The following is a 23,745-nucleotide window of genomic DNA, read 5'->3' on the forward strand; positions in this document are numbered from 1 at the left end:
AATATGCCAAAACTAAACGGCACTCTGGTAATGGCAGGGCATTATTTTGGAGGACTTAAAAAAAATACTACTGCACGGCTCAATCTGTGTCTAATTGCCACCATCATTTACTGGTTTCGAGTAAATAGTACAGCGGTCGCCAACCATTCGGATCTCATGAATCATTAGACTCAAAAATAAATATCTTGCTGACCACTACCATGATTTTTTGATACAAGTAACATTCTAAATATGAAATGATTCTTGTTTTTGTAAATTAAGTTATAAGTTATATCAATACATTAAAAATGCATATTGTGTCAAAAATTTTGTTTTTCTTTAAATTTTATATTAGTGCATAAAATTTAGTCACATTCCCGTAAAGTTCTATAATTATATTAACGTACACGCAAAGCCCTCTTATCTAGTCGTATGCAAAGTGGGTTGAAATCTGGATTCTGGACCAATGTTGCCGGAAGAGAGAAGCGGCTGCTTTCTCGATCTCGCCTATTGATGATGGCGGCTCTTTAAAAATAAATTGATTTATCAATTGCACCGCTAATATTGGTTATTGATCTGGGCCTTCAATGAACTTTCTATTTTATAGACTGAAAATAAAAATAGATAAATTATAATATAATGAAAATTTTTAATAGATACGAAAATTGTAAATATATTAAAATTTCTTCGCGGGCCACCGATTGGCGACTACTAAAATAAATATATTTTAAGAATGTCTTAAATTTGAAAGACTAAATTTCATTATTGATTGCTGATGTCATTATTCAGATACATGAGAAATAACTAATTATTTTACAAATCCATAAAAAAGATCTCTCTTTTTTCTGCTCTTGAAATTAATTTAGATAATAATATGAAGAAACATACATTTGCAGCAGAACATTATGTAATAAAAATCTGCTAGCTTAGTACTTTTTTAATACTGATGAAATTTGAGAATTATTGAATAGCTTATAAGTACATACATATATGGAAAATATAGAATAAAGTTTATCTAAATTAGGATTGGAGAGTTTAAATAAGATTTAGGTACAACACATTCGACCATGTTAGTTTAGTTTTGCTTAACTTCTATAGTATTAAAATTTGTTCTGAATCTTTTAGTTAAATCGTATAAATTTGTAACATTTTATTAGCCATTATTTGCAATATTGATTAGCTTTGTTTTATTTTGGTAGCTTTATTGACAATCTTGGGAAATAATATTCTCATATAACTATTTCGAATCTCGTTATTTATATTATCTTAAACATAATCAAACTTCTTAAGCTGCCCTAGAAAGATTACTCACCGTTCACTATGAAAGATCACACAAACAATGAATCTAAGATAACCGACGTTTAAAGGTCGCCGATTATAATATAATGAAGTGTTTATGGCAATATTTAGATTTTGAAAATGGTGTTGTAACTACGTGTTTTATTCTAAAATCGCGCAAACGATCGATGCGATAAATTTATACGCGCCACATCAAAAAACTTTTCACCAAAGTTACCACAAATCATGGTGTTTTATGTACTTTGATCTTATTTTTGATAAGATTTATTTTATAATCATTAATGGGAAAAGTTTGTGCCAATCTACCAGTCAATGTTTAATATTATATTATATTATGATTTAGTATACTAGAACTTGGGTTTCTTGATTTTTAAGTAGTTATCTTCTTTATACATATACAAACATATTTACATGCTGTTTTATGTTTTTTTTTTTGAGAATATATTGAATTTTAATATCGGCACAGACAAGTATTAATATAATATTATTCATATCTCTCGTAGATTACTCCTCAAGATCACTTTTAATATACGGCTTATAAGTTTTTCGTTTTAAAAATAAGAAATCCTTACAATTATTATATAATGTGGTAACTTTGTGAATAAAAACATTATATTCCATATAGGATTCCAACTTAAGTCTTTCAGATTTGTCTTCGACCTATACCACTGATCTATCGTGCTGGTTAATATAAGAAAATCAACAATTCTCACGTCTGGTATCATCTTGACGAATATTTGCATAAAACTGGCAACGGTGGTTTCCAAATTATTTCACTTATACTAGTATTATTTAATTTCTTCAACATTATTTATCTGTCTGTTGTTTCAAAAGCTCTCTTGAAATCCAAGAAAACTGCTCCAATGATTTTGTTTATATCCTTGGCTAACAACCAATCAGTATAACTACTTATAATGCAGTTTTAGTGGAATGTTTTTCTCTGAATCCCGACTGCTGTTCACGTAGAATGTGTCGAGAAAAAATAAAATCCTTTAATTATTTGCTTAGTACTTTTACATCATGGTAACATGTTAATTGGTCTCATTTCCTCAAACATTTTATTATTTTTTATTTTATGTATAAAAGTAGCAATCAATAACATTCATTTTTTGGCTAAATTCAAGGGAATCTTTGTTTAGAATCTACGTCAAAAGCAATAAAATCGTGCCGTCCAAGTCGCAGTGAAAACGCTTGATTATGTACCATTCATTTTAAGACTTTTCATAACAATATTATAATCCTCAATAAATAAGAATCAAATAAAGAGTACATAAACAGAATTTTGATCAATAGGTGAGCGCAAAAAAAACAATTATCCCTTCTCAGAAGTCAAAAATTCACGTCAAAAGTAATAAAATCGTGTCGTCGCCGTCGCAGTGGGAACGCTCGTTACCGAGCGTTCCCACTGCGACGGCGCCGACACGATTTTATTGCTTTTGACGTGAATTTTTGACTTCTGAGAAGTGATAATTGTTTTTGCGCCCTCTTATTGATCAAAATTCGGTTTGAATATACTTTGTCTAATACTCTTATATTAAGAATGTTTTAATATTAGTAAGGAAAGCTATCATATTTTTAAAACCTATGGATCAATATGCGAGATACGACATCTGTCTGTACTTCTTCCACTTACTTCCCGCTGAGATATGAGTTGGCTTAGTTTATATTTGAAATGCAGCTAATTAAATTCTAAAACTATGATTAGTTTTAGAACTTTTATAGGTTAGGTTTGGGTTTGAACAGCAAATGGACGTTTCGCAGCTATCAAATTGCGTTTTATAGACATTTATTTATTATTATTCTGGACCTGATTTAATTCCCGATTTTATTTTGAAGGGTTGCGAAGTCAGTCTCGCTGCTCCTCTAAAATGTATTTATGATCTGATTCTCAAAACATCATCATTTCCTGATCTATGGAAATGCACAAAAGTCACCCCTATTCATAAAAAGGGTGACAAATTATATATAAGAATTATAGACCAGTAGCAGTGTTGTCAGCTCCTGCTAAATTATTTGAAATAATTATTCATAAATATCTCTACAATCACTTTCAGCAAGTTTTATTAGACCAACAGCACGGGTTTCGTCCTGCCCGTTCCACTGTTACTAACCTTCTGTCGTTCACCAAAACGGTGACAACTTCTCTCGATGCGGGAATTCAAGTAGACGTCGTGTATACAGATTTTGAGAAAGCCTTTGACAAAGTTTGTCATACGTTATTATTAAAAAAATTGTCGAACCTCGGTTGCTCAGATAATTTAACTCGGTTATTTTCGAGTTATTTAAGCAATCGTAGACAGTTTGTAACCTATGGTGGCCGATTGTCAAAAGAATATTTTACCCCTTCGATGGTTCCTCAAGGATCCAATCTGGGACCTCTGCTTTTTGTGTTATTTATTAATGACATAAATACAGCAATTAAAAATTCAAGTTTTCTTCTGTACGCAGATGATTTAAAATTATATAATTGCATTCGATCTGTTGCGGACTCCTTCTCTCTACAAAGTGATTTAGACTCTCTGTGGAGATGGGCTTCCGTTAACCGTCTGCCCTTTAGTGTCGGAAAGTGCCACACTGTGTCATTTTCTCGATCCCGTTCGCCATCAGCTTATTTCTACCATCTCGGTGGTAACATTTTGACTAGAGAAACTTCCATTAAAGATCTCGGAATCACTTTCGAGAGCAAATGGAGGTTCTCTCTACACATACACGACGTCTGTGATAAATCTTCCAAGATGCTCGGCTTTGTTATGAGGAATGCCTTTCACTTTGACGATCCGTCAGTTATTCGCATCCTCTATGACACCTTAGTTCGTAGCATTCTTGAATCGGGATCTATAATTTGGAATCCCCGAATAGCCAAATATTCCCTTTTAGTAGAAAAAATTCAAAAAAGGTATTTAAGATACCTTTACAAAAGGACATTTGGTTATTATCCGTTCTTATATCCCAGCGCCTTTCTTTTAGGAGCGTTGGGATATGATTCGCTGAATTCTCGCAGAAAGCTGTATGTCGCTAAGCATTTTTTCAAACTACTAAAAGGTGCTGTCGACAATCCAGCTATTCTCGAGGAATTCCAGTTTTGGGTTCCGGAACATTTTCGAGAATCACGATCGAGACCTCTTTTGATGGCAGTTAGGGCTAGGACATCCGCACTTGCCGACTCGCCTATAGCTGTGGCCATACGGCTCCTTAATACGCTGGCATTGAAAATTGATTTATTTAATGTTAGCTACGAGGATCTGATCCGGTTTATATCTTTTAATTTTAATATTTTATAATTTTTTTTGTTATGTTTAAGTATTGTTATATTTATTTATATATATACGTTTTTTTATGTTTTATAAATTTATAATTTGCTTTCGATCATCGTGGCGCATTGGGGTAACCTGTTAGGCCACGATGGTCTTAATTTAATCGAAAAAATAAATAAATAAATTTAATTTCACTGGTATGAAATATATATATATATATATATATATATATCTACTGGTAGAAATGTATTTCGACTTCACTAGTAACTGTAACATTTATACATCATATGTGTGTAAATAAATAACGATAAGTATGTAAATGTATGATGCCAGATAAATTATATTTCTACTCGTTAAAATATATATATATATACCGGTGAAAATGTATTCCGATATAATTTCACTGATGACATATTTAAAAAAAATCGGGATAGATTCGAAACCCAAGAATTTCTGGTTTAAATTCAGGGACATCATTTTAGCTTTTTCTAGAGTAGAGGCGAAATCAGTTGTCGTTTTTTTAACATTTTGATTTCATTAAGATTCACAGTATTTCATAAAATGACATCACGGCTCAATTCAAGATTTTTTCTAATTTCACGAACTGATGTCGAATCTGATTATTAAACATTGTGCCACGTTATAATAAAATATCAGATCAAATTAAAGTATCCTACATAAGTATATAGAGATAAAAATACATATACATGGCGAAAGTTTTATCAAAACATGTCGAGCAACTTTAGAACTTTTAAAGTGAAAAGTGAAATAAATCAGAATGCTAATAAATTTTGAAAGAATCTAGTGAAAAGGAGAGTGAGTTTGTTTATGAACAATATTTTTACATAATAAAGTACTTAGGACCGGTTTTCATCAATAGCTATTATATATATAAACCTGATGTATTAATTATAGTGAGTGATCAATAACTTGTTCACTAATCGATCTACTTTATCATTATAAAAAAATGATCGATTATATAATCAAGCAGTTAACTTATATATTTTTGCCTTTGTTTAATTTCTAGGGTCAGAAATGCTTGAGGAAATGCTCCTCGGACGAGGACTGCAAGAGCAAAAAGAAAAAGTGTCTATGCGACGGAGCGTGTGGAATGTCCTGCATAAAACCAGGTGAGATCCTTTTATCATAAATTATATACCCTATCTTTAGAATAAAATGCTATCCAAGGCGACCATTAGTCAATGCACGAGCGCTGAAAGGATAGATTTTTCAAAGAGTTCGTGCAACGCTTCCGGGGGTGGAAAAATTATGGTTTAACGAAAGCTCCAGACATTGATTTGTTGCGCTCGTTATCTCTGGTCTCTAGGGATGAATAATCGCCCTTGAATATTTTTTGTATTTATTACTCAACGTCAAATTTTAAGCAGTGCAGTGTGATTTTTTTCTCCTATTTTTTTTTTATTAACATGCTACACAAAGAATTAAGATGTTTTAAAACCTGAAATCTCATCTCATACAATATATGTATAAGCACAACTTATCTTTATTAATTAATCATAACGATATTCATCCATGACTTTAGACAACCCTCATTTGTGACGATCTAAATTTTATTTTAATAATCACTAATTCCGGTCCTTGAGAAGCTGTCATTTTTTTATGATCAGTGGACCAATAGAGTTGTATGTTCACCAGTGAAAATATAATTTCACTAACTAGACCAGTGAAAATGTATCAAACAATTGATTTATAATTTCATTGGCTAATAACAGTGAAACTTTTGTTACACATACATTTGGTAAATTTTAATCTTAGCAGGTGATGTGTCGCCCTACTGTCGTTGAAACTCAATTTGACAGTTGCGAAACGTCCATTTGCTGTTCAATCCCAAACCTAACCTAACCAACTTAATGAAAGTTCAAAAACTATAGAACTTTCATTAGCTAATTTGGGTATAATTAATTCGTAATACATTTTGACTTTTTGTCGCCCTACAAGTATTTTTTTAAACAAACATCAGGTTGGTGGTGATCTATAGTTAGTTTTATAATATTAATTTTAAAGCACTCGGTTTGAATATATTTTTTAATATTCTTCGAGATAAAAACGTTTTTTTTAAAACAAGCAAATAGCCGTTTTAATGACAGTTTAGAGCAGCATATATTTTTACTAGCATTTTTTAGTGAAATTATATTTTCATTATATCTTTGGCGGACGGATGGTGATGGGTGGATATTAGACACAGATTGAGCCGCTACAGTAGTGTTTTATTGAAATATAATTAGGCTTACATTTAGAATATGAAAGTGAATGAATGGTGCACGAAGCAGCACCGGCCGTTGGAAGTCCGCCGTCGTCACATCACGATATATAAATGGCCCCCATATATCTACCGATGAAAATGTATGATTTCACTGAAATGCCAATGAAAATATATTTTCACTGGTCACTGTAACATATATGTACAATAATAAAATATGTATTATTGGTCCATTGGTCTTTTTACTTATATTTATAAATATGTATTTTAATGAATTTTTGCGTTTAAAAACTAATATTTCGAATAATGCTTACTATTCCAAAATACTCACCTAAATTATAACACATAAAAAATCAGAAAAAAATACGAAGCCCGAAAGGACTAGGTCAGATATTGTTATGGGCCGAATTACCTTTGTTAAAATTGCAACGGCAGCTGTATTAGTATTTTTGTAAACTTAATAAATAAAATATCCATAAACTTTAGCCATACAATATAAAATATATGTAACATGCGATTAACAGAGTGAGTATACCGACGAATTAGATACTATGTAACAACAAAAGTTTATTTAATTTTATAATTAGTTCAAAATTAATTTTTTTATTAAAAATTCACAAAATTTTCGCTACACAGCTATTTTCTATATTGCTATCAAATTTAGGAAAATACTTTAATATATAAATAAATTTATAGTTTTTAACCCAGGGCGCCAATACGTCTCGAATGAACCCTGGCAATCCTTTCGAAGCAGACAGCGAGACGACGTAGTATATTTTTGTCATTTGTGTGTCTATTTTAAAACCGAATACATGATTTTGTTTTGGTGCGTTCACCGCTCATTATCCAACTCGGATAGACGTATTTTTATATCAATACATATTAAGTGATGTTCGACGATTGGAAATACCTATTCTTCCTATACACATTATTCTTTAGTAAGCCACATTAAGTTAACATCTTAACCTCTCACAAAGCTGTAACCTAACCTGTTGTCAATATTGTTACTCGTAGATCGTGAATGCCCCGAATTGGAGAAACCGGAAGTTGGAGATGTGACCGTATCTGGAAGACTCTTCGGTGATAAGTATGCGCATTATATCTTTATATAGTATGCAATTAATATGACAATCGTATCATCTTGATCATTAATTTCAGAGCTGTCTATTCTTGTCCTCATGGTTTCCATGTCGTCGGCTTACAAAGTAGAAATTGTCAAGCTGACGGACAGTGGGCCGGTCAGCCTCCTGCTTGCAAACAAAACAGTGAGTTCCTCATCAAAAATAAATTTAACCATATGTGTGTTAATTAATGATTATTGTTTCAGTCTATTGTCTGACTCCGCCGCACATTGAACATGCAAGACATTCAGCGTTACCCGAACAGGCTACGTTCGACTTGGACGCGACGATTCAGTACCATTGCCACACGGGATACGTTACGAACGGATTCCCGAGAGCCAAATGCCTAGCCATCGAAGGTCAAGCATCTTGGTACGGACCGGACATTACTTGCGAACGTACGTATCTTCCGTATCATAGGCACCGAAAAGTAATCAAACTTTATCATATTAGTTTTTGTTGAGGCACACCCCTGTGAGCAAAAAGTTTTGATGGTATTCTGAGAAAGAAGTTTCAAAGCATAAAAAATCGTATCTCTAAAGAACCCTGAACTATAAATTGAGCTGCCTATTTCCAGCTAAAGTTTCTAATTTAACAAACATACATATTGAATCAATATCAGGTATATCCATTTTTTATTATTTTATCTTATATGCGGAGATAAATTAAGCAAGCATTTTATTAATAATCAGCCAAATTAAACATATTATTATAAAAATAACTTATAGTCGTACATTGCTTGAAATTCAGACTCATGCCAAAATCACATGATCGCTCAATACTCTAGTTATCTCTATTGCTTTATATTTTAGTTTTATCAAAGTCTAGTTAAGTTTATATTTTAAGCATGTCCATAACTAAAAATATTTAATTATATAATTTAATACATAATCTACCAAAAAATACATATATATAACATTTTTTTACATCTTATTCAAAGGTATGTTATAATAATAGAAAATGTGAGGCACCCAAAAATAGAGTTGTTCTAGAATCCCTTCATTGGTAGCAGAACAGATTCTTTTCTTATCTCTTTTATTAGGAAGCCAGTTGAAATAATATTATTTATCAGCAACTAGGCAACAAATCATACTGTCAAGTATCAGGAGGATTGATCATAACTCTATAAATAAATTCTGGAGTTCCACAAGGCAGCTTTATAGTATCAATCTAATATTTAAGATACACTGATGATTGCATCACACGAAGATCCTGTATTTGGAACTTATAGTTAGGGTAACCTGACTTAACCTTTGATCTCTAATACTATAATCATACTGATGAACAGGCGCGTACGGTGAGATACTTTCCCTTTCGCTCGCTCACTTAACACGCGAGCGAGCGAGCAAAAGGGAAAGTATTTCAGCGTACGCGCCTGCTGATGAAATTAAGGACGAACAAATTAAACTTATGGTTCTAATCACTGCTGATATTAGCACTACAAGAGACGAGGATACTGTACTAAAACTTTTAAATTAGAATAACTTAACCTAATCTTATATTCCTAATTCTTTAATCATACTGAAGATTACTTTTAATACATTGATAATATTAAGCGCATGTTTTAATATGACAAGCATTAGCCCAATGTGTTACAACTGGGTAAACACAATCAACACATACAAAAACTATTATATAGATTACAATCTATCTCGATTTTATTGTAATTTTTCATTACAATGCTCATCCGTGAGATAAGGAAAATCTAGGAAAACCATCTGTAATAATCGGTCAGAATTAAAACCATATAATAATCACTAATCATGATCTCCCAGAAATAATAGAAATTTAATGGGATTCAAACTCGGGTTTTTTTAGGTATTAGTTACCTGTCCTATTGTGCTAGAAAATAATCTACTATTTAAGTGATTTAATATTAGTAAATTAAACTCATGGGTCACTACTGATATTCGCACTACAAAAGATAATTTGTTAATGAGACCAAATCTGCTAAAATAACAGCAACTATCAAAAGATTTCAATCTAAAACATTAGGTTTTATCAATCTTTGTTACAAATGAGATGCTGTATTTGACAAGATTCGGCATCTATTTTATTTTAGGTGTTTAATGTTAGTTGCAGATATATGTAGGTATGTTACACATATACTAATAAATAACAATGCAACGCTTTTCTGAATGAATCCTATTTTTTTTATCACGAATTTAACATCGGAGAAGCTTGAAATGTTCCTCTGTCATAACTATGTGTAGAAAAATGATTACTGTTTGGTTCTTAAGATATTTTAAGTCATTCATAGTTTTATATATCAATCAAAATTTCAGCGAGATCTTGCGGACCTCCTGGAGAGTTGCCCCACGGTTGGGTCACCGCTGAATGTCACACCTTTGGCTGCCGCGCCTCCCTGCACTGCGGAGCCGGCTTTGAATTGGTCGGCCGCGCTGAACGTTTCTGTCAGCCGGACGGCACATGGGCTCCGAACGAACTTCCGACGTGTGTTCGTAAGTGTACTACTCCTTCTACTATAACCGTGACCTAACCAAACAAACAATATTAAAGTAGCATGTTATATTCATTGATAAAGCTTCAAATGTGTTCGTAGTAGATAAGTAGCGTTTGTTGAATTTTATAATTCTATTATATACATACATATTATGACTATTTGTAATTCAAAGTTTAACTCTTGTTTGTATTACCATATACCGAGAAGCTGATTAATTAACATTGTTAAATAGAATGTATTTTAAAAAAATAACTAACTAATTTTAAAATAATTGAATATCACATCATGCTTATTCGATTACCAAAGATTGTAGTATAATTTTTTGGAGTAATGTTTATCATCGTTTTTATTTTCTATTCGACAATATCTAAAGAATGTTTCTTTCTTAGTAGATTTGCATATTTTTTAATGCGTTCGTTTATGTTTTTAATGCTGCATTTCCAATGGAGGAGCATGAGAGCCGGGTTTTCAGACATATCATAAAGTTTAATGATATAGTTCATAGTTTCATTTTAAGTTGTATTTTATAATTGTGAAAAATCACTTTATAATGTTTATAAACGATTGTATAACAAACGCACATGTGCACATTATTATCATGTAATTGTTAAAAAATATCATGCACAGTATGGAGACAATGATTAATCAAATTTAATATAAATTTGTTCCGCAGATCTATCAATAGAAAATAACTATTTTCCATACTGTGTAATATAATATAGTAGTTTTGCACTCCCACTTGCTTTCATGCTCTTTTATTTTCTTTATATTTTTAATTTTTACTAATAATCGGTTCAACGCACAACTTATTACTATTATCATAAATTAAATCATTTTTTATATAATATTAAATATAGATCTTCTATGCATGACATTTTACAATAAATATATAAATAAATAATTGCATGTTTTTCACGTTACTCATCTAATTGTTGCATAGTGATATTTTTTGTTAAAATTAACTAAAAAAATATTTCTATTGAAAATTTGTAAAAAAATATACTATATTATCAGGTATGATCGATTTTATCAAATTGTTGTTATTTGGTATGTTTATAAGAAAATATTTGTATTTATATTGCTCATGGCTATCGAAATTGTTAGTAAATTTTAATATTTATCTTTCGGAGAAAATTAAAGATTAGTATATTTATTATAAACGTTGAATATACATAGTGTATATTGGAAAAATATTGTACTTTGATGTTGTTAGTAATTTACCGCTTTTAAAATGTATCTTCTGAATTATATACATAATATATAGAAACATTTTATTATTCTATAATAAAATATGTCTTAAAGTAACATTCTTCTTTGTTTTTATTATCATCCTTATGTCTATGAAAATGAAGGGTGATGCAGGAATGTTGCTACAAAAATAAATCTAAATATCTTCATTATTTTTATTTTCAAAATAGTTTGTGACGCATATAATTTATAAAAAGAAAAGTTAATTGATCAAAGTTCGGGGTCTTTGGGGAAAAATCTTCAAGATCGCCAAACCTCATTGCTCCTGACTTATTAATGTGGATATTGTAAGCAAGATGTGGACAAATTTAAGAGAATAAGAACGAGCTGAAGCATTTGACGACACCGAGTGATTTTTTTTGTTGCAAAAATAACGTAAATAACACCTAAAAGAAATTATAAAAAACATAAAACATAATAAACTATTCCAATTCATTTTATTTTGTAGCAAAATTCGTGCATCGCCTTTATTATTATTTTAACCCCCTAATATATTGATTAACAAATAATAATAATTTATGGACTAACCTTTGTTACTAAAAAGTTTATAATAAGGCAAAAAGCATAAACATTTAAGTAACTAATTAATAATCACATATATTTTACAATAAAAATTAAATCATAATTATATAACAATCACATTTGAAACATTCCACAGTTGTAACGGCAGTCCAATGTCCGGTCCCCGATGCTCCCCGACATGGCAGACCCGTTTACACGTCTTGCGCTTACAATTCCATAGTTAGCTACGAATGTAAATATGGATATAGATTAGTCGGCGACAATACGAGAAGATGCGGAGCTGATAAAAAATGGTCAGGAACTCAACCTATGTGCAAAGGTAAGATCCGATCGTCCCATGTAATCCAAGTAATCTTTGATTGTACATCAAACTTTTGATTTGCAGAAATAAACTGTGGTCACCCCGGACGCTTATATAATGGCTGGTTAGAAAATATCGAAGCTGGTACTGGACTGGGAGCATCCATCATATTCCGGTGTCACGATGGAATGCGAATGGAGGGCAACTCGAGTACTGTGTGTCAAGTGGACGGAACATGGAGATATCCTCTACCAAAATGTCTCGGTTTGTATAAAATTTGATATATGATACAGCTCTATCAATATTTCCTTTACTTGTACTCTCCGTTAGCAATACATAAATAATGGATTGAGTGAAGCTACCATTGCTAGAAATCAGGATTAATAATATTTTCAGATTTAGCTTAATTATATATTACTAAAAAAAATTGGAATAGCTTTATTTAGATCTGTTCAATACTTTGTATTAAATTACAACTTATAATAAGAGTTTGCATCTTTCCTTCATATTTAAACAATAATTTCTCTGATTGATGACGTAATGTTAACGGTAATCCAATTGGGTAATTTAAGAACACAACTAGATAACTAGTAGCTTTTTCGTCATCCATTATCTCGTCAATTAAGTAAAATAAACTTGCTGCAACTGACATTACCTCTTGAACCTCTGACTTTTACATTGATTGCTTTTTAAAGTAATCAATTTTAGGAACCTAGATTTTGTAAAAATGTAGTATCACTTAAGTGGTCCATTTATAAATTTTTAGAAAGACAGGCAGAAAAAACAGTTCTTCTGAACCACTTCCTGGTCACAGTACTTTTTTTTTTAAATTACTCAAAAACATCTGGCATGGACCCATCCTTTCATATGCAGCGGATTTTAAAAAGCCATTGTAAAACAATTCAAAATATTCGTACAAATTTAATTTAAAAAAAACAGGCTATGATAATTTTCTCGAGAAATTTGTTGATAAATTAATTTCTGATGCATGACCGGGAAGAGGTTTTTACTTACTTTTGTAAAATTAAAAAATATATTTAAGAGTTAAATATACTGTTTCAGCTCCCTGCGTCGTACCTCATGTAACTCAAGGAAAAGTCATTCTAATCCCGAGCAATATAACTGCACCAGAAACTAACGACACATCGCCATCGCCAACGACACAACTGATCGGCTCTTCGACGATGGTTCATCATGGTAATTATATTTTATTTATTACACCGCTTTTCCTAAAGTATATAAATGATAGCATATAACTTTATAACACAGGTGAAGCTCTAATAGTAGACTGCGAGAAGAATTATGAGTTTCTCTCAAACAATCCGGCAGTCACTTGCAATAACGGAACGTGGACTCAGATTCCAAAATGTCAACCTGCACGGTAATATTTTTATCATATTATTATATTTGATATTGAATCTTGAATTAAAATTTAATTGAACGTACAGATGTAAGAGACTGCCTAAACCTCCAAGAAATGGCATGGTTGTGGCTCCCAAGACTGAACATGGGATGAGAGCTCGATTCCATTGTAAAGATGGATTTGAGCTTCGCGGTCCCGATTTATTGCAATGCTCGTTCGGAAATTGGACTGGAGAAATGCCAATATGTCAGGAAGTATATTGTCCATTTCCTGGATATATAGAAAATGGTAAAGTTCTTCTCGTCGGTAATATGGGCTTGTATGATTATAGACCATATGTTAGAAAGGTTTGTTTGGTATATATGTTTTATTGTTTTAAATAAATATTGTTTATTAATTATTGTTTAATTTATAGGTAGTCAACAATAAGCAGATTATGTACGATTGTGATAAAGGATATGTTCTATTGGAAGGACCGCCAGGAGCTACATGTATCGGCGGACATTGGAGTCCTAGAGAACTGCCCAAGTATGGCTAATAAATAAAATTATGTCAATCTATTATTAATAATAATTGTTTTATTTTTACAGTTGCACATTAGGCCAACATCCTAGATTGCGTTGGAGTCGTCGTCGTCGGTCGTTAGATATGGATAAATTCCGACACGATAGAGCAACATATCTTAGAAAATATTACGACGAGCTTTGGAAGAAATCGATGGACATTAAACGGCAGCTGTTGATAGAAAATTACTTTAAACAGTTAGACGAACTACCCGAAGACGCCACCGAAGAGTTCAACAACATAATATCTGAGATACGATCAAAAGTCACAGTTCAAGTCCCGAATCGAATCAAACGATTCGTTCCAGATTCAAAAAACGATCTAAAAGAATATCATCGTATAAGATTGCCGCCTTACAATCATTATTTAATGTCTAAAGCTCGCTTTAAGCGATCCAGACGATCTCAATTGATAAATATGATGCGATACAATCATTACAAGTATCATAGAAAAAGGTCCATAATGTCTTTGAAGCGCTTGAAGAGACAAGCTCATTTGAACGATCGTTATTTTGAGTTGAAACGAAGAATGCCGTTTAATAAACAATATATAAACTTGTATAGAGATATTTTTAACAAACCAAAAACATTAAAGAGAATTTCAAAAAGAGATGTTAATAGTGATTTATGGAAAGTGGATCATAGTGGCGAAGTCATAGCATCCGTTTTAGCGGTGAAGGCAAAAGATTTTTTATCGTTTCCGAACCGGAATCAAAACGAACGTAGCATTGCTTCTGCGTTGATTGAAGAAAGTACGCCGTTCAGATCTTTACCTAGGATTTTAGATGATGATTTTATAAAAAGAAGTAAAAGAACGAGCCGTAAAACTGAAAAATTGAATCAAACTACGTCGACAGTACCAAAAAAGTATAATTATAAATCATATTTTTATTAAGATGCATGTTTTGTATGATTTTTATTAATTTTAGCAATAAAGATGCCAAAGGAAAGCAACTACACAACAACCTTCCAATAACGGACGATGTGAAGAAAGAAGAAAATAATTTGACTGTAAGCGGTCCAACCGATTTGAAGAATGAAACTATACCCGAAAAGGGTACTAAAAAGGTTCGAGAGAAAGTCCCGTGTGAAATTCTATCCAGTGAACCTTACGTTAATATAGAAATTGTCAAATACGGTAAAGATCCCAATATAAGTCACAGTTCAGGTGAGAATTGAAAAATATTTTTTTGAAAATAATTATATATCTATATTGAAAAGTATTATTAATTTATTAAAAAATAGGTACGATAGTGAGAGTTGCCTGCGGTAAAGGCTATGGATTGAGCAGTGATAACTCTACGGCTAGATGTGCACGTGGACAATGGAAGCCATCGAAACCTACATGCGAGATTTGTGAGTAGATTTTTGTTTTGTAAAATTGTTTTTCTCAAATATAAAGTCCGATTACAAGAGAAAATAATTTAAAAAATAAATATTTTGAGACTTTTTTTACTACAATATATGTATTTCCACGTATAAGGATGGAATAGCATAGTCTGTAACATCTCAGACTAGAAACTCTAAGGTTGCAGGTTCGAGTCCTGGCAACGGCACTCGAATCTATTATAAAAAAAATCGGCCCCAGCTGCAGTGACATCTATTGGTTATTAATTATATTACACATAATAATTTATAATTATTAATATAGCTATCACCGATTTGCAGACTTTCAGTCTGGTGGTTAATACTTGTACCTATTCATTTATCTGATTGATTAAGTTGGTACAGATTTACCCCATTGTAATGCATTGGGCTTTCGCCTGTCATGTTACAAGGGAAGATTTAATAAAAAAAATAAAAATATGTGTGGTTATAAATTCTAGATTTTATTAATATTTCTTCAATAAATGGTAATAACTTCCAAATTGCTTCTTCGCTATTCTCATCCATTATGGTTACTAAAATCGGATGTATAGGATTTTGCCAACTAAACACACAAAAAAAGTTTTTTTCAGTACCGTGTGCATTCCACTTTGCTAATCGGCTTGGAAATCAATCGTCAAAATAACAAATATATACCTAATAATCTAATAATATTTTCCAAATTATATTAAAATACATAACATTAAGTTATTACAAAAATACATATTAAATATATTATTATTTTAGTACCGTGTCATATACCTGTGACGGAAAATGGAATATTCACATTATCAGGAACAGATGGAGGTCCGATTGAGTCCGACATTTTACTAAACGATACCTCACGTGTCCTTAATGGACAAGTTGTACAGTTTGCTTGTGAAATAGGGTAAAAATCATATGTTCATTTCATCATATTCCCTTTAAAAATACAATTTTAAACCATTATATTTATTTTAGTTTCAACGTACAAGGAGCTAGTAACTTAAGATGTTGGCATGGAGAATGGGCCGTTACTACTATGCCTGAATGCATACCATGTATGATTTTACATTTACACATTATACGAAAAAGTATTAATATACTTAATAAATAATAAATATTATTTTAGCACCATGCGAATTACCGGTAGTTCGGCATGGAGTATATACTGCTGGATACCGAGCAGGACTTACGATTGCCCACGGATCTTCAGTCGCTTTGCACTGTGAGATTGGATACTCTCCAACCGCAACATTCCATTGCGAACTGGGCAATTTGAGACCTCAATATGCAGATTTATGCATTCCGATTCAAGGTGATTGTAATAAACATTATCATCTTATTACTGCTTTATAAAAATGTTTTAAAGATTTAATTGTGTGACGTTTTTAGGGAACTATTCTAATATACGAGAGGGTCAAGATTTCAGAGGAGGCTCGGATATTGTTCGTGAAGATTTTGACGAATTGGAGTATCCTACTTCATCGAGCAATTCAGACTGTGGTCCACCAGCCAGGTAATCGATTATATTTTATCTATACCTCACACATTCGACGAAATCATACCACACATCTATCCCCTAATGTTTAAATATTTTGTATTTAATTAAAGGGATGGATGTATTATATTATGACAATCATAAGCTTAATTTTATTACTTTCGATCCTACATCAATCAACAACCATATTAACACATGCTTATACTTATTTAGTTGCATATAATCGTACCGTACTATTAATTACTATTTACTTTGCATTGTGGCCTTAGATATTTCTCTGCTTTCTAAACTAACAGCAATGTTGTGTTAGCCTATTATTATATGTCTTATATTGCTATTTTTGTGTGTATTAAGTGAACATTTTTATTTAATTTATACCTTCTAAATATATCTCTGATATATTTAGCGATATAACTGTTAATTTTTATTATTCATTATTCACACAAAGGTGGTTGGACATGTTAACGAATAAGTTATGTTTCTTTTTGTCAGTGAACAATATATATATATATATATTTATATATATCTGTGTGAATAAATTTAAATAGTAGTGATTGTATAAGGCCTATAGATAGTAAAAATAGTTGCAAAACCTTCGTTGTTTGATTTGCTTTCCTCGCTGTGCGGTCGGCTGAAGTCTCAAAGGCAGCCACACTTACCGCAACGCTAAACCCTGGTAAGCCTCTTTTGCTTATTATATTATATTGCTTCTGTTTTATTTTTCTATTATTATTTATTCAACAATAAATATAAGTGCAATTTGGGAACTTCCAAAACGCATTGAGTCATAAATAATATTTATTTTTTTTTGTATTATTGGCATTTTTTTCTTATTACTAATAATTTGTATAAATGTAATATAAATTATTTATGACTCAAATAAATTTAATTTCATATTTTCAGAGTATTGTAGGAGAGTGCTTGGACTGTTTTTTTCACGATATTTTAATATTAAAGAGCAACTTAATTTTTGTGAATTTTAATTGTAAAAAATATTATTTTTACAATTATATATCGGCTGTTATTTATAAAGAAAATTTCAAGGCAATAAAAAAAAATACTTTTGAATTAAGTACTATGTTTTCTCAAAACTGTTAGAATGGATACTCTGGTTAATATGAGAATGTATCTCTTAGGATAAAAATAGTTCATTCAATGCATGTCTTCACAATAAATTAAAAATCACGAGTCATTTAAGAGGTATAACCGTACACAACAAGTAATACATTCTTAGAACAACTAGAGAATTGATATTCAGTAGACCCCCCAATAACACGGTAAATTAGGGACATGCTATTTAGGTGCCCGTTACTTTATGTGAGCGAGCTAGAGGGAGGATATCTCACCACATGAGCCTGATTCGTACGTATATATTATATTACAAAAAAATGTATCTGTATTTTCTAGTCCCCCAAATAGCACGTTCCCAATTTACCGTGCTATTGGGAGGTCTACTACATGTTGATGGTTATTTACTCCTTTTTTGTATCAAGTATATCAATTTTATTATAAAAGTTAAATGTTATATCTAATTGTTTCACTCAGTCCAGGGACTTTCTTGCCATACCAAGTTCTCTTATTTATCACTTTGATCTTGCGTTATTCATCGTAACCACTGTCCAGTTTCTGACAAACATATAATGCGTTTAACTACATTTTTATTTTATAAAGTTAATCAGTGACATCTATCGTTTCAAATATAATATTTTTTCTTCAGATAATGGCTCACAACTTTTTCGACCTTGCATGTGTGATTCTTCGCTTTATTAACACTCCTTTATACTTCATACATATTTCATTTCAGATCATACATTTTTATGTCACCAATAAAAGCGTCTTCATTATCTAACACCATCGTGAATCATTAACCGCACGGTAAGTCTGTAGTGACCGCTTAATCTATAAATCAATTTTGTTAAATAAACATGAGAATATACAGTTCATTGCATGTATTTTGCATGGATAAGCTTTGCATTGCTGTTTTTAATACTGTGTATTATTTGATTCTTCAATGCGAGCATAACAATCCCCGAATGCTCTGTTAAATATTGCATATTCATTGACTGTTTCAATTTTGTGATAGGGTGCAAGGAACTCTGATTTATCGCGACGGAACACCGATGAATTCAACCGGTCCAGGAACTAGGTATCCTCACGGCACCGAAGTCACATTTCGGTGCATAGCCACAATCATGGGAGAAAAATCAACGTGGAAGATTTTATGCGAGAGAGGAAATTGGATCGGAAAGAGCATCAGTTGCGGTAAATATTAAGATGAGAATAAATTTTATGATACTGATTTTATATTGATGGCGATACTTTATTATGTTTAGAAGAAGAAGATTTAGTTCCTTCCGGTCTTCTCGGCAACAGTACGTGCACATTCAGAAACAATGAGCCTAACGTAGTGTCTTTCTACAACGATCTTGAGATCAAAGAAGAACTCGTTGAATTTCCAGCAGCAACTGTTCTTATATCAAGGTAAATAATATGTTATATACATCATACAATTTTAAAAACTAATGTAGAGTAATAAATAATCGCCTTGTCATTACAAAAGTAAAAAATATCTTAATTTCGAATTTCTTGTCCAATTACTATACTTGCTTGCTTGGCATAAAGGGTATTATATTAGCTGCAAGTTGTTTTCATTTTTAAAACTTTTAAACGGATACGGTTCATTTGTCAACGCTTTTACTTTTAAATTCACTGAGGAATGCGCACTTGTTAAGCCGAGTGATATTATTGATGAACACTTACAAGGATCTTTTGTTGACAAAAGCTTTTTGATTTGGCTAAATATTGCAATTGTTTGAGTACATTGAGTCAATCTTCTTATTATTATCAACTTTCCGAGTGCGAGTAAGGACACTTTCCTGCCACTCTTCTCTATCCTCAATGTTCAACACCACATACCAATGCATGTTTATGTACATAATAACTTATTATTCATATCCTCAGATGTGTCGATATTGGTAAATACGCCATGATTGGTCCGAATAAACGTAGGTGTATGGGCGGTGAATGGGACGGCTCAAAGCCGTCGTGCTTCGGTCTGAATCAAGAAAATGATTATGCTAGTAAGTATACATTTGCGTTAAACGAAGCAAAATGATTTATTATCTTTCCATTTATATGTTACGTTTTAGTGGAAAAACCACCGACGATACTGTTCCGTCACCAGCTAGGACCTATCGCTCAGAGCAACGACGGGCGTCTGATTGTCTATCCAGGCACTATATTGCACATGGAGTGTTTGTGGATGAGACGCTTTGGTAATCCCAAATGGACGGTCAGCCACGAATACAGGTATTTTTAATCATCAAGTATCATAAAATATTAAGATATGATCATTTAACTCAGATTGTATGAATTAATTATGTCATATTTGTCTTACTTTATGTTGTCATGGTATACCTTATAATTTACAGAAAATAAAGAAAAGATACAAAAATTTAAATATCTGATTTTAATTAATTATGAGTGCAATGCTCTTAATCTCTAGCATTACTGGTTGACTTATCCTTAAAGTCATTTATTTATTTATATTAGATAACTACATTTATATTTATATACAATGCTTAAAATGAGAATATAACTAAAAAATCAATATTATATTTTTAGAAAATATCCGGAAGGTTGGTCCAGTGATCCCGGAAGAGATAACTCTTTAGAATTCCGACTCAGCATATTTCACGCCACAAAAGATGATTCTGGTGTGTTCACATGTATAACACCAGCTCGGCAATCACATCACATCACAATAGTAGTCGAAGGTATAGTATATTGTAAATATATACATATATGTGACATCTTGAAACAATATCAGACGCGTCCATTAATAGTGTCTTTTACTTAATCTTAGTGCCATTAGTTGCTTTACATAAACCTTTTTTAATAGGAAATATTATTTGAACTGATATTATACTTTGTTTTTATATTTTTTTAATTTTACTTAATAATAAATAAATGTGACATGTCTGATATTAATCGTAGATGATCATTTAGTCTATATATATATATTTTAATATGACTTGGAACTTCAATACAGCCGTGCATTGTTCGCCGTTACCATTAAGAAGAGGCTTAATTTCGAGTAGTCAATCTACAAAGATGAGCTCTGAAGTGATGTTCTCATGTGCCAATGGAAATTCGCTGATAGGAGCGTCGCAGTTGACGTGTCTGCCAAGTGGCAACTGGAGCGCTCCGTTGCCATTATGCGAAAGTGAGTATGGCGCGTACATTGAGAAAGATATCCGTGCCGATTTGGATATTTTTCTTGAATATTGACTTATTGATAGAAGTACATAATCTTTTTCAATGCGTAGCAATGTCCGTTGTACCTGCAGGCGTAGAGTGTGGTGAGATTGCCGTACCTGGTGGCAGCACTGGAAAGCTACGCGTTACCATTGTGTCGCGGGGCGTTGGCGGACGTGCTGCTTTTAGCTGCGTTTCTGGATGGGGACTGAGAGGACCGCAAGAAACTATATGCATGCCGAACGGCGAATGGTCTCAACCTTTCCCTCTTTGTGTCGGTTCGTATGAATTATTATTATAAGCTACAAATATGAATATACTGTAAGAAGTTACTCGCAAGAGAAAAAATATTATTTTGTGGTTTTAAACATGACTGAGATTGTACTACTAGGAACGTCATTTGAAGGGGGCAGGTGTTAGCCAATTTCTACTCGCTTTAAATTGGCCAAAGAAATGCATAACATTTTATGAAATACTATGAATTTTGATGAAATTTAATATTAAAAAAACAACCACTGACTGGCCAACTTTTGCACCTCTAAATATTTCAAAAAAAAACCAACTGAATCTATCCAGCAAATATTTTGTAAAATATGTTATTTCATTCAAATCACATTGGAATAAATTTTCACCGGTAGATATATATTTTTACCAGTGAAAATATAATAATGTAGATGCTAGTATATGATTTCAACATCTCCACATGTAGTAATATATACATTTACAAACTAATTATTATTTATTTACATGCGATGTATAAATGTTACAGTGAATGTTTATTTTTCAGTGAAGTTTTATTTTTACTAGTAAAGTCTAAATTCATTTTTACCAATAGATATACATATATTTGTACTAGCGAAAATATAATTTAACTGATAGGCGCTAGTGAAATCATATGCTGTTCTAAAATGTCTATGAAACTCAATTTGACACTTGCGAAACGTACATTTGCTACATATATTAAATATGCTCTACTTATAAAATAATAAATGATATTTATAAAAATAGTATTGGCAATTTAAAAAATAAGTAAGTATCCTAACGATTTGGGCTTAGCTCATTGGTATCTGGATAAAACATTTACAGCGGCCACTTTCAAAAGATTTTTGCATAACATAATTTTTTGAACAATGAACTTCTTGCCTATTTCTCCATCGCCCACCAAAGTCTTCAGACCCAGCATTAGCCACCAAGATTCATCCATCGCTCACTTTAAGAACCTACATATGATCTACATATAATATAAGTAAAAATAAAAAATTGTATTGAAAACATTCTCTCTGATTGTATTTTCATTGTGTCAAAATCGAAGTCATTTTTTTTAAATACAACAATTATTCACGTGCAGTTAATAAATATTTATGATAAAGTGAATATTTAAAAACATGTAAAGCTTTTATACTTGTTCATATGAAGAAAATAATTTTCAATTGATTTTTGTATACAGAAGTATCATGTCCTGCGCCACAAGCACCGAATAATGGATACTTATTGGGAAGAGCTCCGTTTCGAGCAGGTGACATTGTACAATTTAACTGCAATCCGACGCACATGATGCAAGGCCAACCGATAGTCGCGTGCCAAGATAATGCCAGATGGAGTGGAGAAACTCCGAAATGTAAAATGTTCTACTTATAACATAAATATCATAATACGACACATCTGATTAATATTTATTATGTTTAGGTATACAAGCCTGTTCATATCCAGGAACAACAATATTTGGTCGAATGTCTTCGGTCAAGTTTTTCTATAAGATCGGCGAAAATATAAGCTTCACCTGTGAGCCAGGTCTACAGTTGAGAGGTGCAGCAATGTTGCGGTGCTTAAGGTATGCTTATTCAATATGCTATTCTTTGAGTCTTGAAGTATCTGTCTTTGAGTCTTTGAGTATCTGTCTATAACGTCACATTTCAAGGCCAATGTATAGTCTAAATCTAAATGGCCAACCCAAGTGATCTTGTGGGCCACTTTGGAAATGCAGGCCACATATAAAATTATATATCCCCATATTAGATTTAGATACACTATAGACATTTTTTTGGAGTGAAAAATTGTCTATAGTGTATTTGCCCATTATAAAATAAATATATTTTGTAAAAGTGTGATGAATCTCGCGGGCCGGAAAAATGTTCCGCATACGGGCCGCGGGTTGGCCACCCCTGGTCTAAATCTTACTTTCATGTAGCAATTCCAACCGTAATACGCCCTTAACTGATTATGGGTTCTAGAGACGGGCCTTTTATATCCGTCTTCTGCAACTCAGATTTTGCAATAAAACACTTTTTTGCTTAGATAATTTCTCTCT

At 32.0% G+C, this 23,745-nt stretch overlaps 1 protein-coding gene across 5 annotated transcripts in view; it reads left to right on the forward strand.

The window, feature by feature from the left end:
• Hasp (Hig-anchoring scaffold protein) overlaps nt 1–23,745 on the forward strand; it is a 51,240-nt gene that overhangs the window by 26,160 nt on the left and 1,335 nt on the right. The window contains exons 3-30 of one of the 5 annotated variants that reach the window (XM_088191250.1): nt 5,560–5,662; nt 7,768–7,840; nt 7,912–8,018; nt 8,081–8,272; nt 10,160–10,336; nt 12,245–12,427; nt 12,494–12,673; nt 13,472–13,606; nt 13,679–13,790; nt 13,858–14,119; nt 14,188–14,300; nt 14,363–15,202; nt 15,265–15,503; nt 15,581–15,691; nt 16,448–16,589; nt 16,661–16,740; nt 16,812–16,997; nt 17,075–17,198; nt 17,818–17,856; nt 19,264–19,442; nt 19,514–19,661; nt 20,142–20,260; nt 20,330–20,489; nt 20,805–20,956; nt 21,232–21,405; nt 21,509–21,715; nt 22,885–23,055; nt 23,124–23,268. In XM_088191250.1, coding sequence (XP_088047376.1) covers nt 5,560–5,662; nt 7,768–7,840; nt 7,912–8,018; nt 8,081–8,272; nt 10,160–10,336; nt 12,245–12,427; nt 12,494–12,673; nt 13,472–13,606; nt 13,679–13,790; nt 13,858–14,119; nt 14,188–14,300; nt 14,363–15,202; nt 15,265–15,503; nt 15,581–15,691; nt 16,448–16,589; nt 16,661–16,740; nt 16,812–16,997; nt 17,075–17,198; nt 17,818–17,856; nt 19,264–19,442; nt 19,514–19,661; nt 20,142–20,260; nt 20,330–20,489; nt 20,805–20,956; nt 21,232–21,405; nt 21,509–21,715; nt 22,885–23,055; nt 23,124–23,268 — 4,853 coding nt within the window. Of the gene's footprint in view, nt 1–5,559; nt 5,663–7,583; nt 7,692–7,767; nt 7,841–7,911; nt 8,019–8,080; nt 8,273–10,159; nt 10,337–12,244; nt 12,428–12,493; nt 12,674–13,471; nt 13,607–13,678; nt 13,791–13,857; nt 14,120–14,187; nt 14,301–14,362; nt 15,203–15,264; nt 15,504–15,580; nt 15,692–16,447; nt 16,590–16,660; nt 16,741–16,811; nt 16,998–17,074; nt 17,199–17,817; nt 17,857–19,263; nt 19,443–19,513; nt 19,662–20,141; nt 20,261–20,329; nt 20,490–20,804; nt 20,957–21,231; nt 21,406–21,508; nt 21,716–22,884; nt 23,056–23,123; nt 23,269–23,745 lie in introns of those variants that run through there. The other 4 variants (XM_088191251.1, XM_088191254.1, XM_088191253.1 and 1 more) reach the window with 4 other exon arrangements.

This window comes from Plectrocnemia conspersa, unplaced genomic scaffold (assembly GCF_051122295.1).
Source record: "Plectrocnemia conspersa isolate PC_06_02 unplaced genomic scaffold, ASM5112229v1 ptg000009l, whole genome shotgun sequence".
Classification (NCBI taxonomy): Eukaryota; Metazoa; Arthropoda; class Insecta; order Trichoptera; family Polycentropodidae; genus Plectrocnemia; species Plectrocnemia conspersa.